Source organism: Rhinopithecus roxellana, chromosome 9 (genome assembly GCF_007565055.1).
Source record: "Rhinopithecus roxellana isolate Shanxi Qingling chromosome 9, ASM756505v1, whole genome shotgun sequence".
NCBI lineage: Eukaryota > Metazoa > Chordata > Mammalia > Primates > Cercopithecidae > Rhinopithecus > Rhinopithecus roxellana.
In genome coordinates, this window is record NC_044557.1 from 44,195,761 (window position 1) to 44,213,397 (window position 17,637).

Sequence of the window (17,637 nt, forward strand, 5' to 3'; positions counted from 1 at the left end):
AAGAATGAACAGTACTTATCCTTCAAAATGCTAGGGAAAACCATGTCATTTATTTTGTTTGTTTGAGACAAGGTCTTGCTCTGTTGCCCAGTTGGAGGGCAGCCATGTGATCACAGCTCACTGCAACCTCAAACTCCTGGGCTCAAGGGATCCTCCCATCTCTACCTCCCAGGTAGCTGGGACTACAGGTGTGAGCCACCACATCCAGCTACTTTTTTTATTTTTTGTAGAGACAAAGTCTCAATATGTTGCCAAGGCTATATGCCACTGATTATTGATGTTGTTAACTTTCTCCCCAAATGAAAATAGTTTTACTGACTTTTTTGTATGCTCAATATAAACTACATTTTTAAACATAAGACTACAGAAAATGTATTAAGAAAGTTTTTTTAAAAACTAAAATTCTCACCAGGCATAGTGGTTCATGCCTGTAATCCCAGCACTTTGGGAGGCCGAGGCAGGTGGATCACTTGAGGTCAGGAGTTTGAGACCAGCCTGACCAATATGGTGAAACCCCATCTCTACTAAAATTACAAAAATTAGCCAGATGTGGTGGCATGTGCCTGTAGTTCCAGCTACTTGGGAGGCTGAGGAAGGAGAATTGCTTGAACCTGGGAGGTGGAGGCTACAGTGAGCCGATAGATTCTATTCTGGTGAACATCTTTTTAAAGTTTTCTCCATGCTTCTGTTCGTACATGGATTTGACGTATAACTCTAGGAACGAGGGCTGTTTTGCTGCTTTGTTCAGCAATGTATATATGTCTAGGGCTTAACAACATAGATGTTCAATAAATACTAATTGAATAATTATTGTTAATATGTTGCTTTTTTCACTCAACATAAGCTTGATTATTTTATTTTTTTTGTTTTTTGTTTTTTTTGAGATGGAGTCTTGCTCTGTCACCACACCCAGCTAATTTGTTTATATTTTTAGTAGAGATGGGGTTTCACCATGTTGGCCAGGCTGGTCTCGAACTCCTGACCTCAGGTGATCCGCTCACCTCAGCCTCCCAAAGTGCTGGGATTACAGGAATGAACCACTGCACCCGGCCCGGCCCGACTTCTTAAGCCCATTACCATTGGGCTTAGGTTTCAGTATACAAATTTTGGGGAGAACACAAATATTCAGGCCATGGCACTTGTGTTTTAGACGGTAGCACTTTGTGTAAGATTTTTTAATACATGTCCTCCGTACATTTTTTCTTCCACCATATTTGTTTTTATAATTGATTTATTAGACCTCTGTGTGTATCAGTGATATTAAGCCTTTGTCTGTCACATATATCACAGATTTCTTTTTCCTAGTCACCTTAAAAATCCTTTGTTTATAATATGCTCATTCCCTTTGCCACAGATTCTCCTTTTTAGAATTCACCTTAAAGAAATAATATTTACAAAGTTCTACTTTCAAGGATGTTCAATGAAGAATTGTTTATAATGGTTAAAAAAAGAAAAACCCACAAAGCCTACCTGTAAACAATGAAATGTTCAACAGTGGAACACTGGTTAAATCATTTTTAAATTTGTATTTTTTATTTTTATTTTATTTTTTGAGACAAGAGTCTCGCTCTGTTGCCCAAGTTGGAGTGCAGTGCCACCGATCTAGGCACACTGCAACATTCCCATCCCGGGTTCAAGCAATTCTCACGCCTCAGTCTCCCAAGTAGCTGGGACTACAGGTGCACGCCACCATACCCAGCTAATTTTTGTATTTTTAGTAGAGACAGGGTTTCACCATGTTGCCCAGGCTGGTCTCAAACTCCTGACCTCAGGTGTATGCCCACCTCAGCCTCCCAAAGTGGGATTACAGGCACGAGCCATTATCCCCGGCTAGTTAAATCAATTATGATATATCCATAGTCATTGAAATGATACAAAAAATTTCATTATGTTAAAACATATTATTAACTAAAAGCACAAATATCTAGGATCTATAACTTATAAACACCAAAAAAAATTTTTTTTAGCTAGGCACAGAGAAAAAGGAGACTGTATTTATACAACAGTGGTTAATTCTGGGTACTGGAAATAAGAGGTGATCCTTTCTTTTCCTCAATGAGATAATTTAACAAGAAAATTTAAAATTTAATATAGCTTATAATTACGCAGATATATAGTAGCTAATGGTGCCTTAGACTGCAGGGCATTACTCCTGTCTGCAATCTTACAAACTTAACTTCTGCCTCATTCAATAACCTCAAGCAAGTTGTTTAGCCTTTTTGCACAGGAGTCTCCTCATCTGTTAAATGATGATAATAATACCCATCATGAATTAACTCGGGGAGGTTCTGTAAACCCAATGTTTGTAATTCACTACAAACTACATAGAAAATGGCACCAATAATATTTGTATCCAACTATGATTATTACAATTTTTAACATAAAGGCAATGGCAACATTAACACTCTACCTTTATTTTTTATTATTTTTCTGAGACGGAGTTTCACTTGTCACCCAGGCTGCAGTGCAATGGTGCAGTCTCAGCTCACTGCAACCTCCATCTCCCGGGTTCAAGTGATTCTCCTGCCTCAGCCTCCCAAGTAGCTGGGATTACAGGCATGCGCCACCGTGCTCGGTTAATTTTGTATCTTTAGTAGAGATGGGGTTTCACCATGTTGGCCAGGCTGGTCTTGAACTCCTGACCTCAGGTGATGCCACCCGCCTCGGCCTCCCAAAGTGCTGGGATGACAGGTATGAGTCACCATGCCTGGTCACTCAGTACCTTTAAGAAGAATATTTTTGTACTAAGCCCCCCCCCCCCAAAAAAAGGAAAGGAAACGGACAAAAAAGTTGCCTACCAAAATTGACTGCAAGGGAAGATATAATAAATAATTCAACACTTACTACTTGCCTACTATGTACTGGTGGGGGTGGGATGGAGGTATAAGACAGTCCCTGTTCTCATGTGCTTCATTTTGGTGGATGACCCATGTCAATCCCACAGACAGAAAGGCTACTGTCCCTACAGCCTAAAGAGGCAAAGTACCTCTATTAAGGGAGTGAAGGACAGTCAAGTTTGACTCTCAAAGATCAGCTGGGCCAGGTATAGAAGCTAAGCCCCATCACAGAGATATGGTGAGCCAGTAACAAGTGTAATCTACAGCAGTTTTACATGGGGTAAGGTGAAATTAGGGGACAAATTTGTTGGGGATGCCCCATTCTTAAGGGGTTCCCCTGGTAAGCATAAGGGGGAATTCCCTTGAATATGGTAGTACCCTAATAGCAAGTATAGGGGTTAGAGGGGAGAACACATCCCTGCTTGCTAGTAGGAGACTGGAAGGGCTTGGGGAATTCCTAAAAACTCCATTTACAGTGTAGGAGATCCCCTTCTGTTACTCAAAGTTCCCTTCTTACAGAGTATTCTGAGACATTTGTGATTACTATCCCCTGGAGCTTTGTTTCTGATTTCCAACCTCCTTCAGGGCTTAGAGAAAGAAAACTGAATACATATATATACATATATACGAAATCATAAATATATAAATACACAGGCATGCATACTCAACCACACGCAAACACACACACACATCACCCTGATGCTGTTAGTTCAGTGGTCCTAAAATTTAAGTCATTTGTTTGTAGCACTTGAATCTAGTGTCATTCATTCCTAATTAGTCCATGTTTAAACATAACTTCAGATAGAAGACAATGAGGATTTTATAAAACATAAGGTAAGATATATGTCTGAGAAAAAGGCAGTTCTGACACAACACAATTAGGGACTTAAACGTTTTTGGTTGATTCTGGCACTATTAGTAAAAATAATATTAACATAAACTTATATAGTGCCAACTGCGTATTAGGATACGAGATGAGAAGTAGCAAATATTTGAATTTAACAGTTTTGGAATGAAAACAAGCTTTAGAGGTGAAATACAATTTTTTTTTTCTTTTTTATTTTTTTTGAGACAGAATCTCGCTCTGTCCCCCAAGCTGGAGTGCAATGGCCTGATCTTGGTTCACTGCAACCTCCGCCTCTCGGGTTCAAGCGATTCCTCTGCCTCAGCCTCCTGAGTAGCTGAGATTACAGGCGCACGCCACCATGCCTGGCTAATTTTTTGAATTTTTAGTAGAGACGGGGTTTCACCATGTTGGTCAGGCTGGTATTGAACTCCAGACCTCGTGATCCACCCGCCTCGGCTCCCAAAGTGCTGGGATTACAGGCGTCAGCCACCGTGCCCAGCAAAATAAAAATTCTTAAGTCCATTTTCATTTCCCATCACCTTGATCCTAGATAAGTAATTAACTTCAGTAACTCTTCCCTGTTTTTATGGGGGTGGAGGCTGTGGTGATTAAAACATAATAAATGTATTTATTTTCAAAATGTCTAGAATGAAAAAAAAACCCATGCATTAAAAACAGAGCACAAGTATTATTATAGCATTCTTCCATATGTGGCACATATTATATACAGCTTCACTAGACAGAGTTCTCTTATTTCTGAAGAGTACAAACTCCATTGTCTTAAACTTCTCAGCAGCTAAAACAAAGCAGGACAAAACAAAACAAAACAAAAAACCCTACAACTGTACCCACCTGAGGAACTACATCAGAATTTCAAGCTCTTGAGCACTGGTGGCCAAGTGACAATATGTTTATTACTGGAAAAATACTCAAAGCCAAAATCCTTTTGTGGCAGGGTAGTACTGTCATTCTTTACATTAAAATTACATGTAGTCTATAAGATAGAACCAATGTTTTTTGTTTGATATACAACACTGCCAATCAACACAGGTACTAAAAATTACAGTGAATCAAGTGAATGTTGCTTTGAATAAATCTATACAACCAGTATGAGTCTGGATGTGGATTCATGTGTTTAGTCCATTTAAAAAATATTAAGAAAAACGGTCTTTTATAATATGTTTGAGAAGACTTCTTTATTTAAATATTTATTTATTTTTAAAAGACTAGTCAAGTGGAAGTGGGGAAAGAGTGGCACAAAGGGAAACCAACTATGAATAACCAATTGAGACAATTCACTACCTTGGGACCAGCCAAAGCTTGCTTTTTAAAGTAACCTTGAAATACATACCATATTCCATATTACACAAAGCTTTACATATTGCTCTTAGTTTTGAAATAGAAAAAAACTTTTTGAAGAGAACAAGAATCATAAAACTAGAAGGTCTAAAAATTGTAACACCTGCTCTTCATAAAGCATATATAACTTTATTTACATTAATATATTATTTAGGAGGTTCACGCCTTTAACATAACCCTTCCCATTAATCTATAACTGTAAAGAGTTCATGCATATTTCTCATTTTCTGCACATATGTATTAATGTAAAAAATCTGCCCTGCCATATTCTTTTTTAGTCAACAATTATCTTGAGCATTTTATTAGTTTGTGATTCAACTTCTAATACATATGTTGCTTAAGAGTAAAAAGCCCCTCCATAACTTTAAAACATCTTTTTTTTTAACCTGAAATAGGCTTAAATTCTCACGTTGTCAGATGAATCTTAACACTAGTATTTTCTAAATTTAGCCTATTAAGATTTTTTTAAAGGAGCATAAGGGCCCTAAATTGGAAAAAAAAAAAAAAAAAAAAAAACCTCTCCTTCGATCATAATTGTGGGATTTCATTTCCAGTTCATTCTGTTGGAATCAATCTGAATTCCATGTAATGTAAACAGTTCAAAAAGTCTTAAAAATGAATTGTTGACTTTAAACAATCTTCGGAGCCGCTCACAACGTCCGTAGAAGCAGACTCCTCCCCGCTCCTGGGGAAAACCCTGCCTAATATTTATAACGTTATGACATACTGTAATACTCACAAGGTGGTTGTAGAAGTATAAACACGACTGGAGTTATCTGATTGGCCGCTGGTGATGTAACACCCATGTCAATACTTCCCAGTGAACGCACGTGTTCGACCTTTTATTTAAATTTCCATTTCATCACAGCAATAAGACACTCGGGGCGGTGCATTTTCTGTGAAATGATTATTGCCCTGGGCCCGAGGTGCTGCCTCGCACAACGCATTAGAGGAGTTTGTGTCCGTGGTCGTAACCTCCTCGCGTGAAAGGCACCGCCTGGTCCAGTCTTTGTGAAGGAACAAAATAAGTTCACTTCCTTGGGCACCGCCACCCACCCTCAGCAAATGACAAGGCTGGAGCGCAGCTCCCACCGCACAGTTATTTGCAAAGTCCCAGGTGAACTCGTGGCGAGAGAAGGAAAATGCGCGTCCCGGGCGCGGGTAGGTGCGTGTGGGCAGCGGGGAGGCGGCCAGACCCTGACACTCGCCAGCTGTTTGTCCTCCGCGTAGCCCGGCCCCGGCCGCACACGCCCGCCCCCTCCCTGAGACCCCCAGCTCGCCGCCCGGCCTTTTGTCCCCCGCCCCTCGGCCGACTTCCTTCCCCGCGGCCGCACCCCCGCCCCCAGGCCGGAGGCGCGGCCCAGCCCCTTTCCTGGTCCCCTGGCGCCCCCACCCCACCCCAGCCCAGCCCCAAGCCCAGCCCCCCTCCCCCAGCCCGGCCCCCACCCTTTCCCCCTCCAGCGGTTACTGCTACCCCGGTGCATTGTGGGCGCACGGTCCGTTGTTCATTTGCCATTCGACCTCCGCCAGGGCCTGGTCGGACGGAAACGCTCCGCCGGCTTTATTGTCGCTTCGTTATGTGGCGGAGCCGAGCAGCTTAGCGTGCCTCTCACCCTCAGCGCCTGCGAAGCCGGCGGCGGCGTCGGGACTCCTCGGCGCGCGGAGGAAGGATATCTGTGTGGAGGGTCGGTGTGTGCGCGCGGCTTTAAAGAGGGGGCAGCGAAGGGTCTCCCCGCACTCCGCCGCTCAACTTCGAAGGCCTCGCTCGCCCCCGGCTCGCTCCTCACCTCTCCGCCGCCCGCCCCCTTCTCCGCGCGGGACGCTGCCCGGAGCGCGGCGGGGCGGGGGTGGAGGACGAGAGAGCGGCCGGAGGCGTCGGCCCGGCAGCGGCAGCGGACGCGTGCGGCAGCCCCGGGAGCGAGCGCGAGCCGGGCTGCCGGGCGAGAGGGCGAGGCCGAGCCCCGCGAGACCGGAACGCCGGGGGCGGGGGCGGGGGCGAGACAGAGGGGGAGCCGCGGGGAGCGCGCGGGACGCGGCCGGAGGCCGTGCGCGAGCCGGGGAACCGGGCGGCGGCGGCGGCGGCGGCGGCGCGCGCCATGTCGTTCAGTGAAATGAACCGCAGGACGCTGGCGTTCCGAGGAGGCGGGTTGGTCACCGCTAGCGGCGGCGGCTCCACGAACAATAACGCTGGCGGGGAGGCCTCAGCTTGGCCTCCGCAGCCCCAGCCGAGACAGCCACCGCCGCCAGCGCCGCCCGCGCTTCAGCAGCCTAATGGGCGGGGGGCCGACGAGGAAGTGGAATTGGAGGGCCTGGAGCCCCAAGACCTGGAGGCCTCCGCCGGGGCGGTCGCCGGCGCTGCCGAGGAAGCCAAGGAGTTGCTGCTCCCCCAAGACGCGGGCGGCCCCACCTCGCTTGGCGGCGGTGGCGCGGGGGGCCCCCTGCTAGCGGAAAGGAACCGTCGGACTCTGGCCTTCCGAGGCGGCGGCGGCGGCGGGGGTCTTGGCAACAATGGCAGTAGCCGCGGCCGCCCCGAGACCTCGGCGTGGCCCCTGAGGCATTTCAATGGGCGAGGGCCGGCGACTGTGGATCTGGAGCTGGACGCGCTGGAGGGGAAGGAGTTGATGCAGGACGGCGCGTCCCTGAGCGACAGCACCGAGGACGAAGAGGAGGGGGCGAGCCTGGGCGACGGCAGCGGGGCGGAAGGCGGCAGCTGCAGCAGCAGCAGGCGGTCGGGCGGCGATGGCGGGGACGAAGTGGAGGGCAGCGGTCTGGGAGCTGGCGAAGGAGAGACTGTCCAGCACTTCCCGCTCGCGCGGCCCAAGTCTCTAATGCAGAAGCTCCAATGCTCCTTCCAGACCTCCTGGCTCAAGGACTTTCCCTGGCTGCGCTATTCCAAGGATACTGGTCTTATGTCTTGCGGTTGGTGCCAAAAGACCCCTGCAGATGGGGGAAGCGTGGACCTTCCCCAAGTGGGGCATGATGAGCTTTCGCGAGGGACCCGCAACTACAAGAAAACCCTCCTCCTGAGACACCACGTCTCTACCGAGCACAAACTCCACGAAGCCAACGCCCAGGTATAGTATATCCTGCTCCTACTTTTTTGAGATCTTTTAGGGAAAGGTTTATCAGCATTCCCTTCCCCCCACCCCCCAAAATCTCAAAACCATTTTCCCGGGGGAAGACATCGTTCCAGTTGAGAGGTGCAGGAAGCTTACGCGTGGGGGTTTAGAAAGCCTGGGAACAAGTTTTGAAAAGTTCTGTGTGTTGTGGGGGGAAGGGGATGGAATGACAATTGTCTTGTCGTAGCGCTGGATTTTTTTTTTTATGACTCAGATTTCTTATCAGATTGAATCAAAAAGAAAGTGAGGTTGAAGGTTTTAGTTTTAACCTAAAAGGCTGACTTTGTGGTAAAAACATTTTATTAGCTGTGATTTTAGAGAAGCTGCTCTATGCTCACAGACGTTTAGTGTGCTGGTCGAAGTCAAATCGGGCAACTCTTTGAAGAGTGGATTAAACGGTTTTCCTTTACCTTTAAGGCTGCCCCTTTCAGGAAAACGTCCAGCCGAAAACATTCTTTATATGAAATCAAGATAATGTGAAGTATGAGAGCAGTATGTAAATGTAGAGAATGCTATTTGGAACTCCTTGCTCTTGTGTATAATTTTACTAAATTAATCTCTTGAACTTTCTTACCAAGGCCTGGTTTTGGTAAATTATTGTAGTTTTTACTTGTTTACTCAGATTTCTGTGCTGAGATTTTTTTCGTGCTGTTCCTTTTCAGAAAGATTTTTAAATGCAGTTTACAATTAAGTACTTTAAACTTAGCATTAGAAATGTTTAATGTGTAGTTATTTGTATCAAGTAGTGGATTTGGATTGGTAGGGGATTTATTTACCAAACACCGTGAAAGTGCTTACAAAAAGTAAGCTGTACTTTAGTTCTTAGTCCTTGTTTTAACATTTCCAGTCTAAAGATAGTAAGCCTTACTATTTTGATAATCTGTATTCAAGCCAAACAGATGTTGATCAGTCCTCACTTTTTGACTTTAAGGCAACCTGTGGTGGTGGATGGAATTCATTCTTTCGTGTTGGTAGCCAGTCGTTGATTTTATAAAGTTAACTCTCAGATAGTAGTCTGTTTATTGGAATGATTCTGCCGTTCAGCGCGCTTACCGTGGGGTTAATTAGGCACACCAGTAACCCACAGACACAGCACCCATGTTTCTCAGAAGTTAGGGCTTTAACTTTAAAGCACAGGGTAATTTCCCCGCCCCCACCCCAGTGGACAATGTAGTAGGGTTTTTGTTGTTGTTGTTGTTTTGCACACATTTTACTTGCCTAAGCCCTAGAAGGAAGGTCATTTAACGATACAAGGCCGAGAAAGGTTAAGTAAATTGTCCTAAGAGTCTAGGGTGACCCAACTGAGGCTAGAGCCTGTAAGGAATGTCGTAATGGAAAAAGAATGGATTTGGAGTAAATCTGGGTTCAGATCTCAACTTTCTGCAATTAACTAGCTTTGTGAGCTTGGGCAATAGAGTGAAATGGAACTAACAGTTCCTTGTCTTTCGTGTGCCAAACACATTTATTCTGCAAAGTATTTATTTTTTGTTCCCATTTTACAGAAGAGGAATCTAAAGCCTTAAGGGGTTAAGTAACATTCCTGAAGTTAGGTAGTAAGATGATGGAGTTGTAGGGGACTTGTGAAAATGGAAATTTAATTTTCCAAATAGGGCTAGGTTGGTTACTTAGAAAATGTTAAATGGGATGAATTTTCTTAATCTGCTGTGGACCAATTACTCTTCATCAGCATAGTCTCTCCCTGCAGGTAAATCTGAGTGGGAATGCAGATTATAATTAGCTCCTTCAGTGAACCTGAAATCAGAAGAAGGGACATTAGTTGGATAACCTTAAGTTAGCCTCAGCCTGGGTGTATTCTCCTCTGGGTATATATCTTTGTCTTGGAATTCCTAGGAAAAACCTTTCTAAACTTGAACTGAACTATGAGTCTCTTCCTGTTCACTCCTTTAAATTCCCCCATCAGTGCAATCTGCAGGCCATCTCCTTTCTTTGGGACATTCTATACAATATGCATATTTTAAGGACTACAGTTTTAATAAGTCCTGTGTGTCCTAAGGTTGTATATTGGTTTCCTTGATTGGATTTTGGGTGTTTTCACTTTGAATTGATCCTAATCATTTCTTAGTTTCGTTATAACTAATCTTGAGGGGATATCTTGTTATCAACCCCAGGTACCAGCTGTATAAATATCTCTTTGTCTTAACTTGAGTGACAGGTTCCTCATCTGTTTTACTCTTTTTGGAGAGTGCAATCATTTTTTTTTCCCCGTTCTTCTGCCGTCTCCAATTACCTGTAGGAGGCAGTATAACACAACACGTAATGTAAGCGCCTACATGGGCTTAAGGTCAGGGGACTTTGCTCCTAAATCTCTACTTTTTGGGTAGGCAAATTAGTTAACTTTTAGTTTCCATATGTATGCAAAGTATGTGTGCCAGCATAAAACCACTTAGTGCTGTTATTTATTATCATTATTACCTTTTTGTTTTGTTTTTTTGAGACAGTGACTCCGTCGCCCAGCCTGGAGTGCAGTGGTGAGATCAAGGCTCACTGCAGCCTCCTGGGCTCAGGCATCCTCCTGAGTAGCTAGAACTACAGGTGTGCGCCACCATTCCTGGCTAGTTTTTAAGTTTTTTTTGTAGAAACGGGGGTCTCACTATGTTGCCCAGGCTGGTCTCAGACTTCTCGGCTCAAGCAGTTTTCCCACCTTGACCTCCCCAAAATTCTGGAATTACAGGTGTGAGCCACTGAACCTGGTCATTATTACTTATTTTGATCACCAATGAGTTCTCCTTTTTTATACCTTCAGAGACTTCGTGGCCATCAGGTTCTTTGAACATTCTGAGCCTATTTCTCTCTTTTTTTTTTTTTTTTTTTTTTTTTTTGAGATGGAGTCTTGCTCTGTCACCCCGGCTGGAGTGCAGTGGCCAGATCTCTGCTCACTGCAAGCTCCGCCTCCCGGGTTTACGCCATTCTCCTGCCTCAGCCTCCCGAGTAGCTGGGACTACAGGCGCCCGCCACCTCGCCCGGCTAGTTTTTTGTATTTTTTAGTAGAGACGGGGTTTCACGGTGTTAGCCAGGATGGTCTCGATCTCCTGACCTCGTGATCCGCCCGTCTCGGCCTCCCGAAGTGCCGGGATTACAGGCTTGAGCCACCGTGCCCGGCACCTGTTTCTCATACATGAAATTTTTCTCAGCTTCACAAAGGCACTCTTGAATATCTTGTCTTAAAAACCTGGAAATGAGAGTTCTAGAATTCTTTAGGCAAGAAATCAGTTTGAGTCTAGGAGTACTAAACTCCTATTTTCCCCATTATTATTTCTCAGAGTCCTGTTTCTGAGGGGAATTTGGCCACATCTTAACACAGTCATGTACTGCATAACATTTTCAAGGATGGACTACATATATGATAATGATCCCAAAAGACTACAGTGGAGCTGAAAAATTACTATCACCTAGTAATACCGTAAAGTTGTAGCGCACTTTGTTTTGTAATCCCAGCAGATCGGGAGGCGGAGGTGGGTGGATCACTTGAGGTCAGGAGTTCGAGACCAGCTTGACCAACATGGTGAAACCCTGTCTCTACTTAGTGTAGCCTAAGTGTACGGTGCTCATAAAATCTACAGCAGTGTATAGTAATATCCTAGGCCTTTCATTCAGTCACCACTCACTGACTTACCCCAGAGCAGCTTCCAGTCATGTGAGCTCTGTTCATGGTAAGTGCCCTATAAGGTGTGCCATATTTTTACCGTACCTTTTTCATGTTTAGATAGATTAGATACACAAATACTATTGTGTTAACAATTGTCTAAAGCATTCATTACAGTAACATAATGTACAGGTTTGTAGTCTGGGAGCAATAGGCCTGACCATATAGCCTAGGTGTATAGTAGGTTATACCATCTAGGTTTGTGTATGCTGTGACATTTGCACAGTGACAAAATCAATGCATCTCTCAGATCATATCCCTGTCGTTAAGTGATGCATAACTGTATGTCATGAAAGGTTACTTTTCTCTAAGTAAGAAAAGTATCTTTTTGTTAATCCCTTGGTAGTGACCAAAAAGTTAATTCTTCTGTTAATTGGACCTTGGTTATTGTGGACTGTTCATGGGAGAATCTTTTTTTTTTTTTGAGACAGAGTCTCGCTCTGTTGCCCAGGCTGGAGTGCAGTGGCCGGGTCTCAGCTCACTGCAAGCTCCACCTCCCGTGTTCATGCCATTCTCCTGCCTCAGCCTCCCGAGCAGCTGGGACTACAGGCACCCACCACCTCGCCCGGCTAGTTTTTTGTATTTTTTAGTAGAGATGGGGTTTCACCGGGTTAGCCAGGATGGTCTCAATCTCCTGACCTCGTGATCCGCCCGTCTCGGCCTCCCAAAGTGCTGGGATTACAGGCTTGAGCCACCGCACCCGGCTGGGAGAGTCTTTTAAAACATGCTTTCTGAGTCTGTGTTTTGAGCCTTCCATTTCAGAGGTGTCCCTGTATTTATAAGGATATGAGGGACAATTAATAGTTTAATTTTGAGTAACAATTGACTATATCATCAGAGTCAGGTTTAATGGTTACCACTTATTCTTGGTCTAGACCACTTTCTACCCAGTTGTGAAATTTTCTTTTTTTTTTTTTTTTTTTTTTTTGAGACGGAGTCTTGCTCTGCCACCCAGGCTGGAGTGCAATGGCCGGATCTCAGCTCACTGCAATCTCCGCCTCCCGGGTTTACGCCATTCTCCTGCCTCAGCCTCCCGAGTAGCTGGGACTACAGGCGCCCGCCTCGTCGCCCGGCTAGCTTTTTGCATTTTTAAGTAGAGACAGGGTTTCACCGTATTAGCCAGGATGGTCTCGATCTCCTGACCTCGTGATCCGCCCGTCTCGGCCTCCCAAAGTGCTGGGATTACAGGCTTGAGCCACCGCGCCCGGCCCAGTTGTGAAATTTTCATAGCCTAAATCACACATCCTGTCAACTCTTCCCAGGAGAAACAGGCACCCAAATGTATTTTTGTTGTAAATGTAGTTAACCTTTACAGAAACTAAGTAATGAATTCAGACCAGTGATCTGATTGAAATATCCAGTTGGAATATATTGATGTCAGTAGCAGAGCAAACAAAGACTATAAGGCAGATCTATCAGTCTAATTTGTTTTTGGCAGAAATAAGGGCCAACGTTGATTGGTTAGTTGGTTGGTTAGTTGATTGGTTTCTAACACTTTAGGAAGAAAGTCTGAAAGATCTTTCACTGAGGAAAAATCAATTAGAGTTGAGCCTGTAACCCATTCAACTCCATTGTTTATTATTTATATATTTTACATTATTTATAATTTATTAATTCTTTGTCTTTTATTCAGTAACAGCTAGTTCATAGCCCTTATGCTTTTCAAACTTTTATTGGCAGTGTCTGACTATACCTTATTGTGTACCTAGGATTAGCTTCCTTTCCATCTTAAATTTAGCTGTGTTAGGTTGATGCAAAGCACTGGAGATAAAAATCTATAAATAAAACATTCATTCTCTCTGCCCTCAAGGAACTTGTAGTTTAGTAAGGAGAGACAGACATGACTGAAAAAAGACTCAGATACCATGGTAGCAGTATATAATCAGGGTACATTGAAGATTTTTTTTTTTTTTTTTTTTTGAGACAGGGTCTCACTCTGTCACCCAGGCTGGAGTGCAGTGGTGTGATCTTGGCTCACTGCAACCTCCGCCTCCTGGGTTCAAGCGATTCTTCTCCCTCAACCTCCTGATTAGCTGGGACTACAGGCACATGCCACCATGCTAGGCTAATTTTTGTATTTCTAGTAGAGACAGGGTTTCAGTATGTTGACCACGATGGTCGCTATCTCCTGACCTCATGATCTGCCCACCTAGGCCTCCCAAAGTGCTGGGATTACAGGCATGAGCCACACGCCTGGCCTGAAGTTTCTTAAGGAAGGGAGTGATCAGTTCTACCTGCAAAGGTTGGAAGAAACTTGTACAATTGAGTCTTGAATTTTAATTGCATTTAATTAATAGGTGTTGACCAGGGTGGGGAGGGAATTTAGGCAGTGCAGTTAGAAACAGCCTGAGGAGGAGCCGGGCGCGGTGGCGGTGGTTCCCGCCTGTAATCCCAGCACTTTGGGAGGCCGAGGTGGGTGGATCACTTGAGGTCAGGACCAGCCTGACCAATATGGTGAAACCCTGTCTCTACTAAAAGTACAAAAATTAGCCAGGTGTGGTGGCGGTTGCCTGTAATCTCAGCTACTCAGGAGGCTGAGGCAGGAGAATCGCTTGAACCTAGGAGGCACCCCACTGTACTCGCGACAAGTGAGACTGTGCCTCAGAAAACACACACACAGACACACACACACACACACACACAGCCTGAGGAAAGTGAAGAATGGTATCTTTGAGAAAGGAGAGTTTGGTTGCTCTGCAGGATGAAAAATCAAGTTTGAATAGTAAGGTCGTGGAGGATCTCCTGTCATGCTGAAAACATTAAATTTTATTCTCTTGACAAATGGGCAACAATAGCAGTTTTAAGTGGGGGAGAATCATTATCGAATGTGTATGCATTGCTATCCAGAGACACCTACTTAGTATGTATGTGGGTTTAGAGTTTGAGGAGAGAACTGGTTGGCAGGCTTTTATAATAACCTGAATAGGCCAGGCGCAGTGGCTCACACCTGTAATCCCAACACTTTGGGAGGCCGAGGCGGCGGGGGGGGGGGGGTGGATCACCTGAGGTCGGGAGTTCGAGACCAGCCTGACCAACATGGAGAAACCCCACCTCTAATTAAAATAAATAAATAAATAATACAAAATTAGCCAGGCATGGTGGCGCGTACCTACAATCCCAGCTACTCAGGAGGCTGAGGCAGGAGAGTCGCTTGAACGCAGGAGGCAGGGGTTGCGGTGAGCCGAGATGGCGCCCTTGCACTGCACCTTGGGCAACAAGAGTAAAACTCCGTCTTAAAAATAAAAAATAACCTGAATAACCATAGTCTGTCTGCTCCCTAACACTTACAGGATTAGAATTTCTGGGCATAGTACTACCAGAGAGGATGCCATCACTCAAAGATTCAGAGGTGATCAGAAAACTACAAAAGAGACCTTCTTGTCTTTTTCTTTACTAACTATTATAATTTGTCATTGCCAGTAGCGTATGTTTGACATCACACTTGCTATGGCCTTGTCTTCCTTCTATAAAATGAATTTATTCTAAAATCTGGAAGTAGAAATTACAGTTTTTGTTCTTTCAGTATATTCCAGTGAGTTGCTGCAGAATAATGAAGATTTTGATGTTTTCATTGCTTTTAGTTTACCCTTGAATGATTGTATTTCAAATGCCTTTTTTTGCTAATTCAGTTATTGGAAAAGGGCTGTAATTGAGTAGGGTAGTAAATACTTATTGCTTGTTTCTTTAGCTGAATAACATTTTCCTATCATTAATGGATTTACTACAGGTGTGTTGTTTGACTTTCTATTACTTGCAACTGAAGTTAGCCTCTCTTCCTCTTTCCCCGCGAAAGTGTAGGAGACTGGGTGACGGTCTTGTATTCTCTACGAGTTGGCAGCATTGTTTAGGCCGCAAGCTAGAATGCTGATGACCCTATGATTCTCTCCCTCCACCCCTTATATCTGTTTTATCATGCAAGTTCTGATGATTTTTAGACTATTTTTCTAGGCTCTGCTTGACACCTCACTGACATCTATCGTCCCTAATTAAGGTTTTTTTTTCTTGCAAGTATGTTGCCCTGTTCACAGTAGCTTTCCAGAGGGTACATGGCTAACACCTGTAATCTTATCTCTTTGGGAGGCCGAAGTGGGAGAATTGCTTGAGTCCAGGAGTTTGCCACCAGCCTGGGCAACCCAGGGAGACTCTTACCTCTACAAAAAATTTAAAAAATAAAATAACCGGGCATGGTGGCACACACCTTGTAGTCCCAGCTACTTGGGAGGCTGAGACAGGAGGATCCCTTGAACCCAGGAGGTTGAGGGTACAATGAGCCATGATCTAACCACTGCACTCCAGCCTGGGTGACAGAGTGACACTGTTTCAAAAAAAAAGGAAAACTAGCTTTCCAACTGGTCACAGTATCTGTAGTCTTCTTTCCCTGATAATAAATCTCCACCTTGCTGCCATAGTCATCTCTTCTCTTTGCTATTTCAATTATATCACTGCTCTGAAAACTCTGTAAGGTGCCAATAGCAATGGTTCTAATATTTGGGAGGGGGAAGGGAGTTCACATCTTTTTTTTTTTCTTTTTCTTTTTTTTTTTAGAGATAGGGTTTTGCTATGTTGACTGGACTGGTCTTGAACTCCTGGCTACCAGCCATCCTGTCGCCTTACAAAGTGCTGGGATTACATGTCCCTCTTTATAATCTGGTCAAAATGGATAGACATTTACCTCTGAAATGTGCCCAAGTGCATATTTGCATTCCATAGGTCTGTTTAGAAAATCACATTGAAGGCCGGGCGCGGTGGCTCAAGCCTGTAATCCCAGCACTTTGGGAGGCCAAGACGGGAGGATCACGAGGTCAGGAGATCGAGACCATCCTGGATAACACAGTGAAACCCCGTCTCTACTAAAAAAAATACAAAAAACTAGCTGGGCGAGGTGGCGGGTGCCTGTAGTCCCAGCTACTTGGGAGGCTGAGGCAGGAGAATGGCATAAACCCAGGAGGCGGAGCTTGCAGTGAGCTGAGATCCGGCCACTGCACTTCAGCCTGGGCCACAGAGCGAGACTCTGTCTCAAAAAAAAAAGAAAATCACATTGAAGTTCTTTTACAAATCTGAATTTTTGAGGATGCTATAGACCATGTTATGTTTTTTTAAATGCTGGATTTTTTGTTGTTGTTGTTTTGTTTTGTTTTTAATGCTGTTTCATTTACTTGAAGTGCTCATCCACCCATCCCACTCTTGGATCCTTTAAAGCTCTGCTCAGGTCTTGTTTCTTCCAAAAAGCATCCCCACACTTTAAAAAAAAAAAAAAAAAAACAAAACTGGATTAGATACACCTGCTTTCTGCTCTTACAACACCTTAAGAGTCTTACCCACTAACAGTAACTTCAAATTAGCAACTGAATCATTTTGGTTCCCAGTGTAGACCCTGGCCAAAGTAGGCATTCATTTAATGCTTATTAAATAAATGCGTAAAGTTAGGACTTTTCAAGCATTTTCCTTTGAGTAAAATATTTACTATGTTGTAGCCTATGTTCTTTAAATATTGAACATCTAGATAATAGGTTATAAGGATTTTAATAAATGGACACTTATCTATGTTTTCTAAATTTTGGAAGACTTGATATTGAGGTCTCATCCAGACTAAAGTTTTACTAACGGACATCTTCACAAATAAAAAAATTCAAGATTTCATATTTAGCTCTGAATGTCTGTTTCTTTAAAATCTGCTTGTTTAGCCAGTTTAGACTATAGTGTCGGAGCTAATCGTGTTGTCCTTTTTGGGAGAGAGGTTAGAAAAGGTCACTACATTTGAAAAGACCAGTTGTGGATATAGTAATTTTTTTTTAACTTATCAGTGGTATC

The 17,637-nt window shown here is 44.1% G+C and overlaps 1 protein-coding gene across 2 annotated transcripts in view; it reads left to right on the forward strand.

Moving 5' to 3' along the window:
• The first annotated feature begins 5,289 nt into the window (after positions 1-5,289).
• ZBTB10 (zinc finger and BTB domain containing 10) overlaps positions 5,290-17,637 on the forward strand; it is a 40,802-nt gene continuing 28,454 nt past the window's right edge. Inside the window, exon 1 of one of the 2 annotated variants that reach the window (XM_010378484.2) lies at positions 5,290-6,204. In XM_010378484.2, the coding sequence (XP_010376786.1) occupies positions 6,109-6,204 (96 nt within the window). In that variant the 5' untranslated portion in view covers positions 5,290-6,108. Of the gene's footprint in view, positions 6,205-6,524; positions 8,118-17,637 lie in introns of those variants that run through there. The other variant, XM_010378483.2, reaches the window with a different exon arrangement.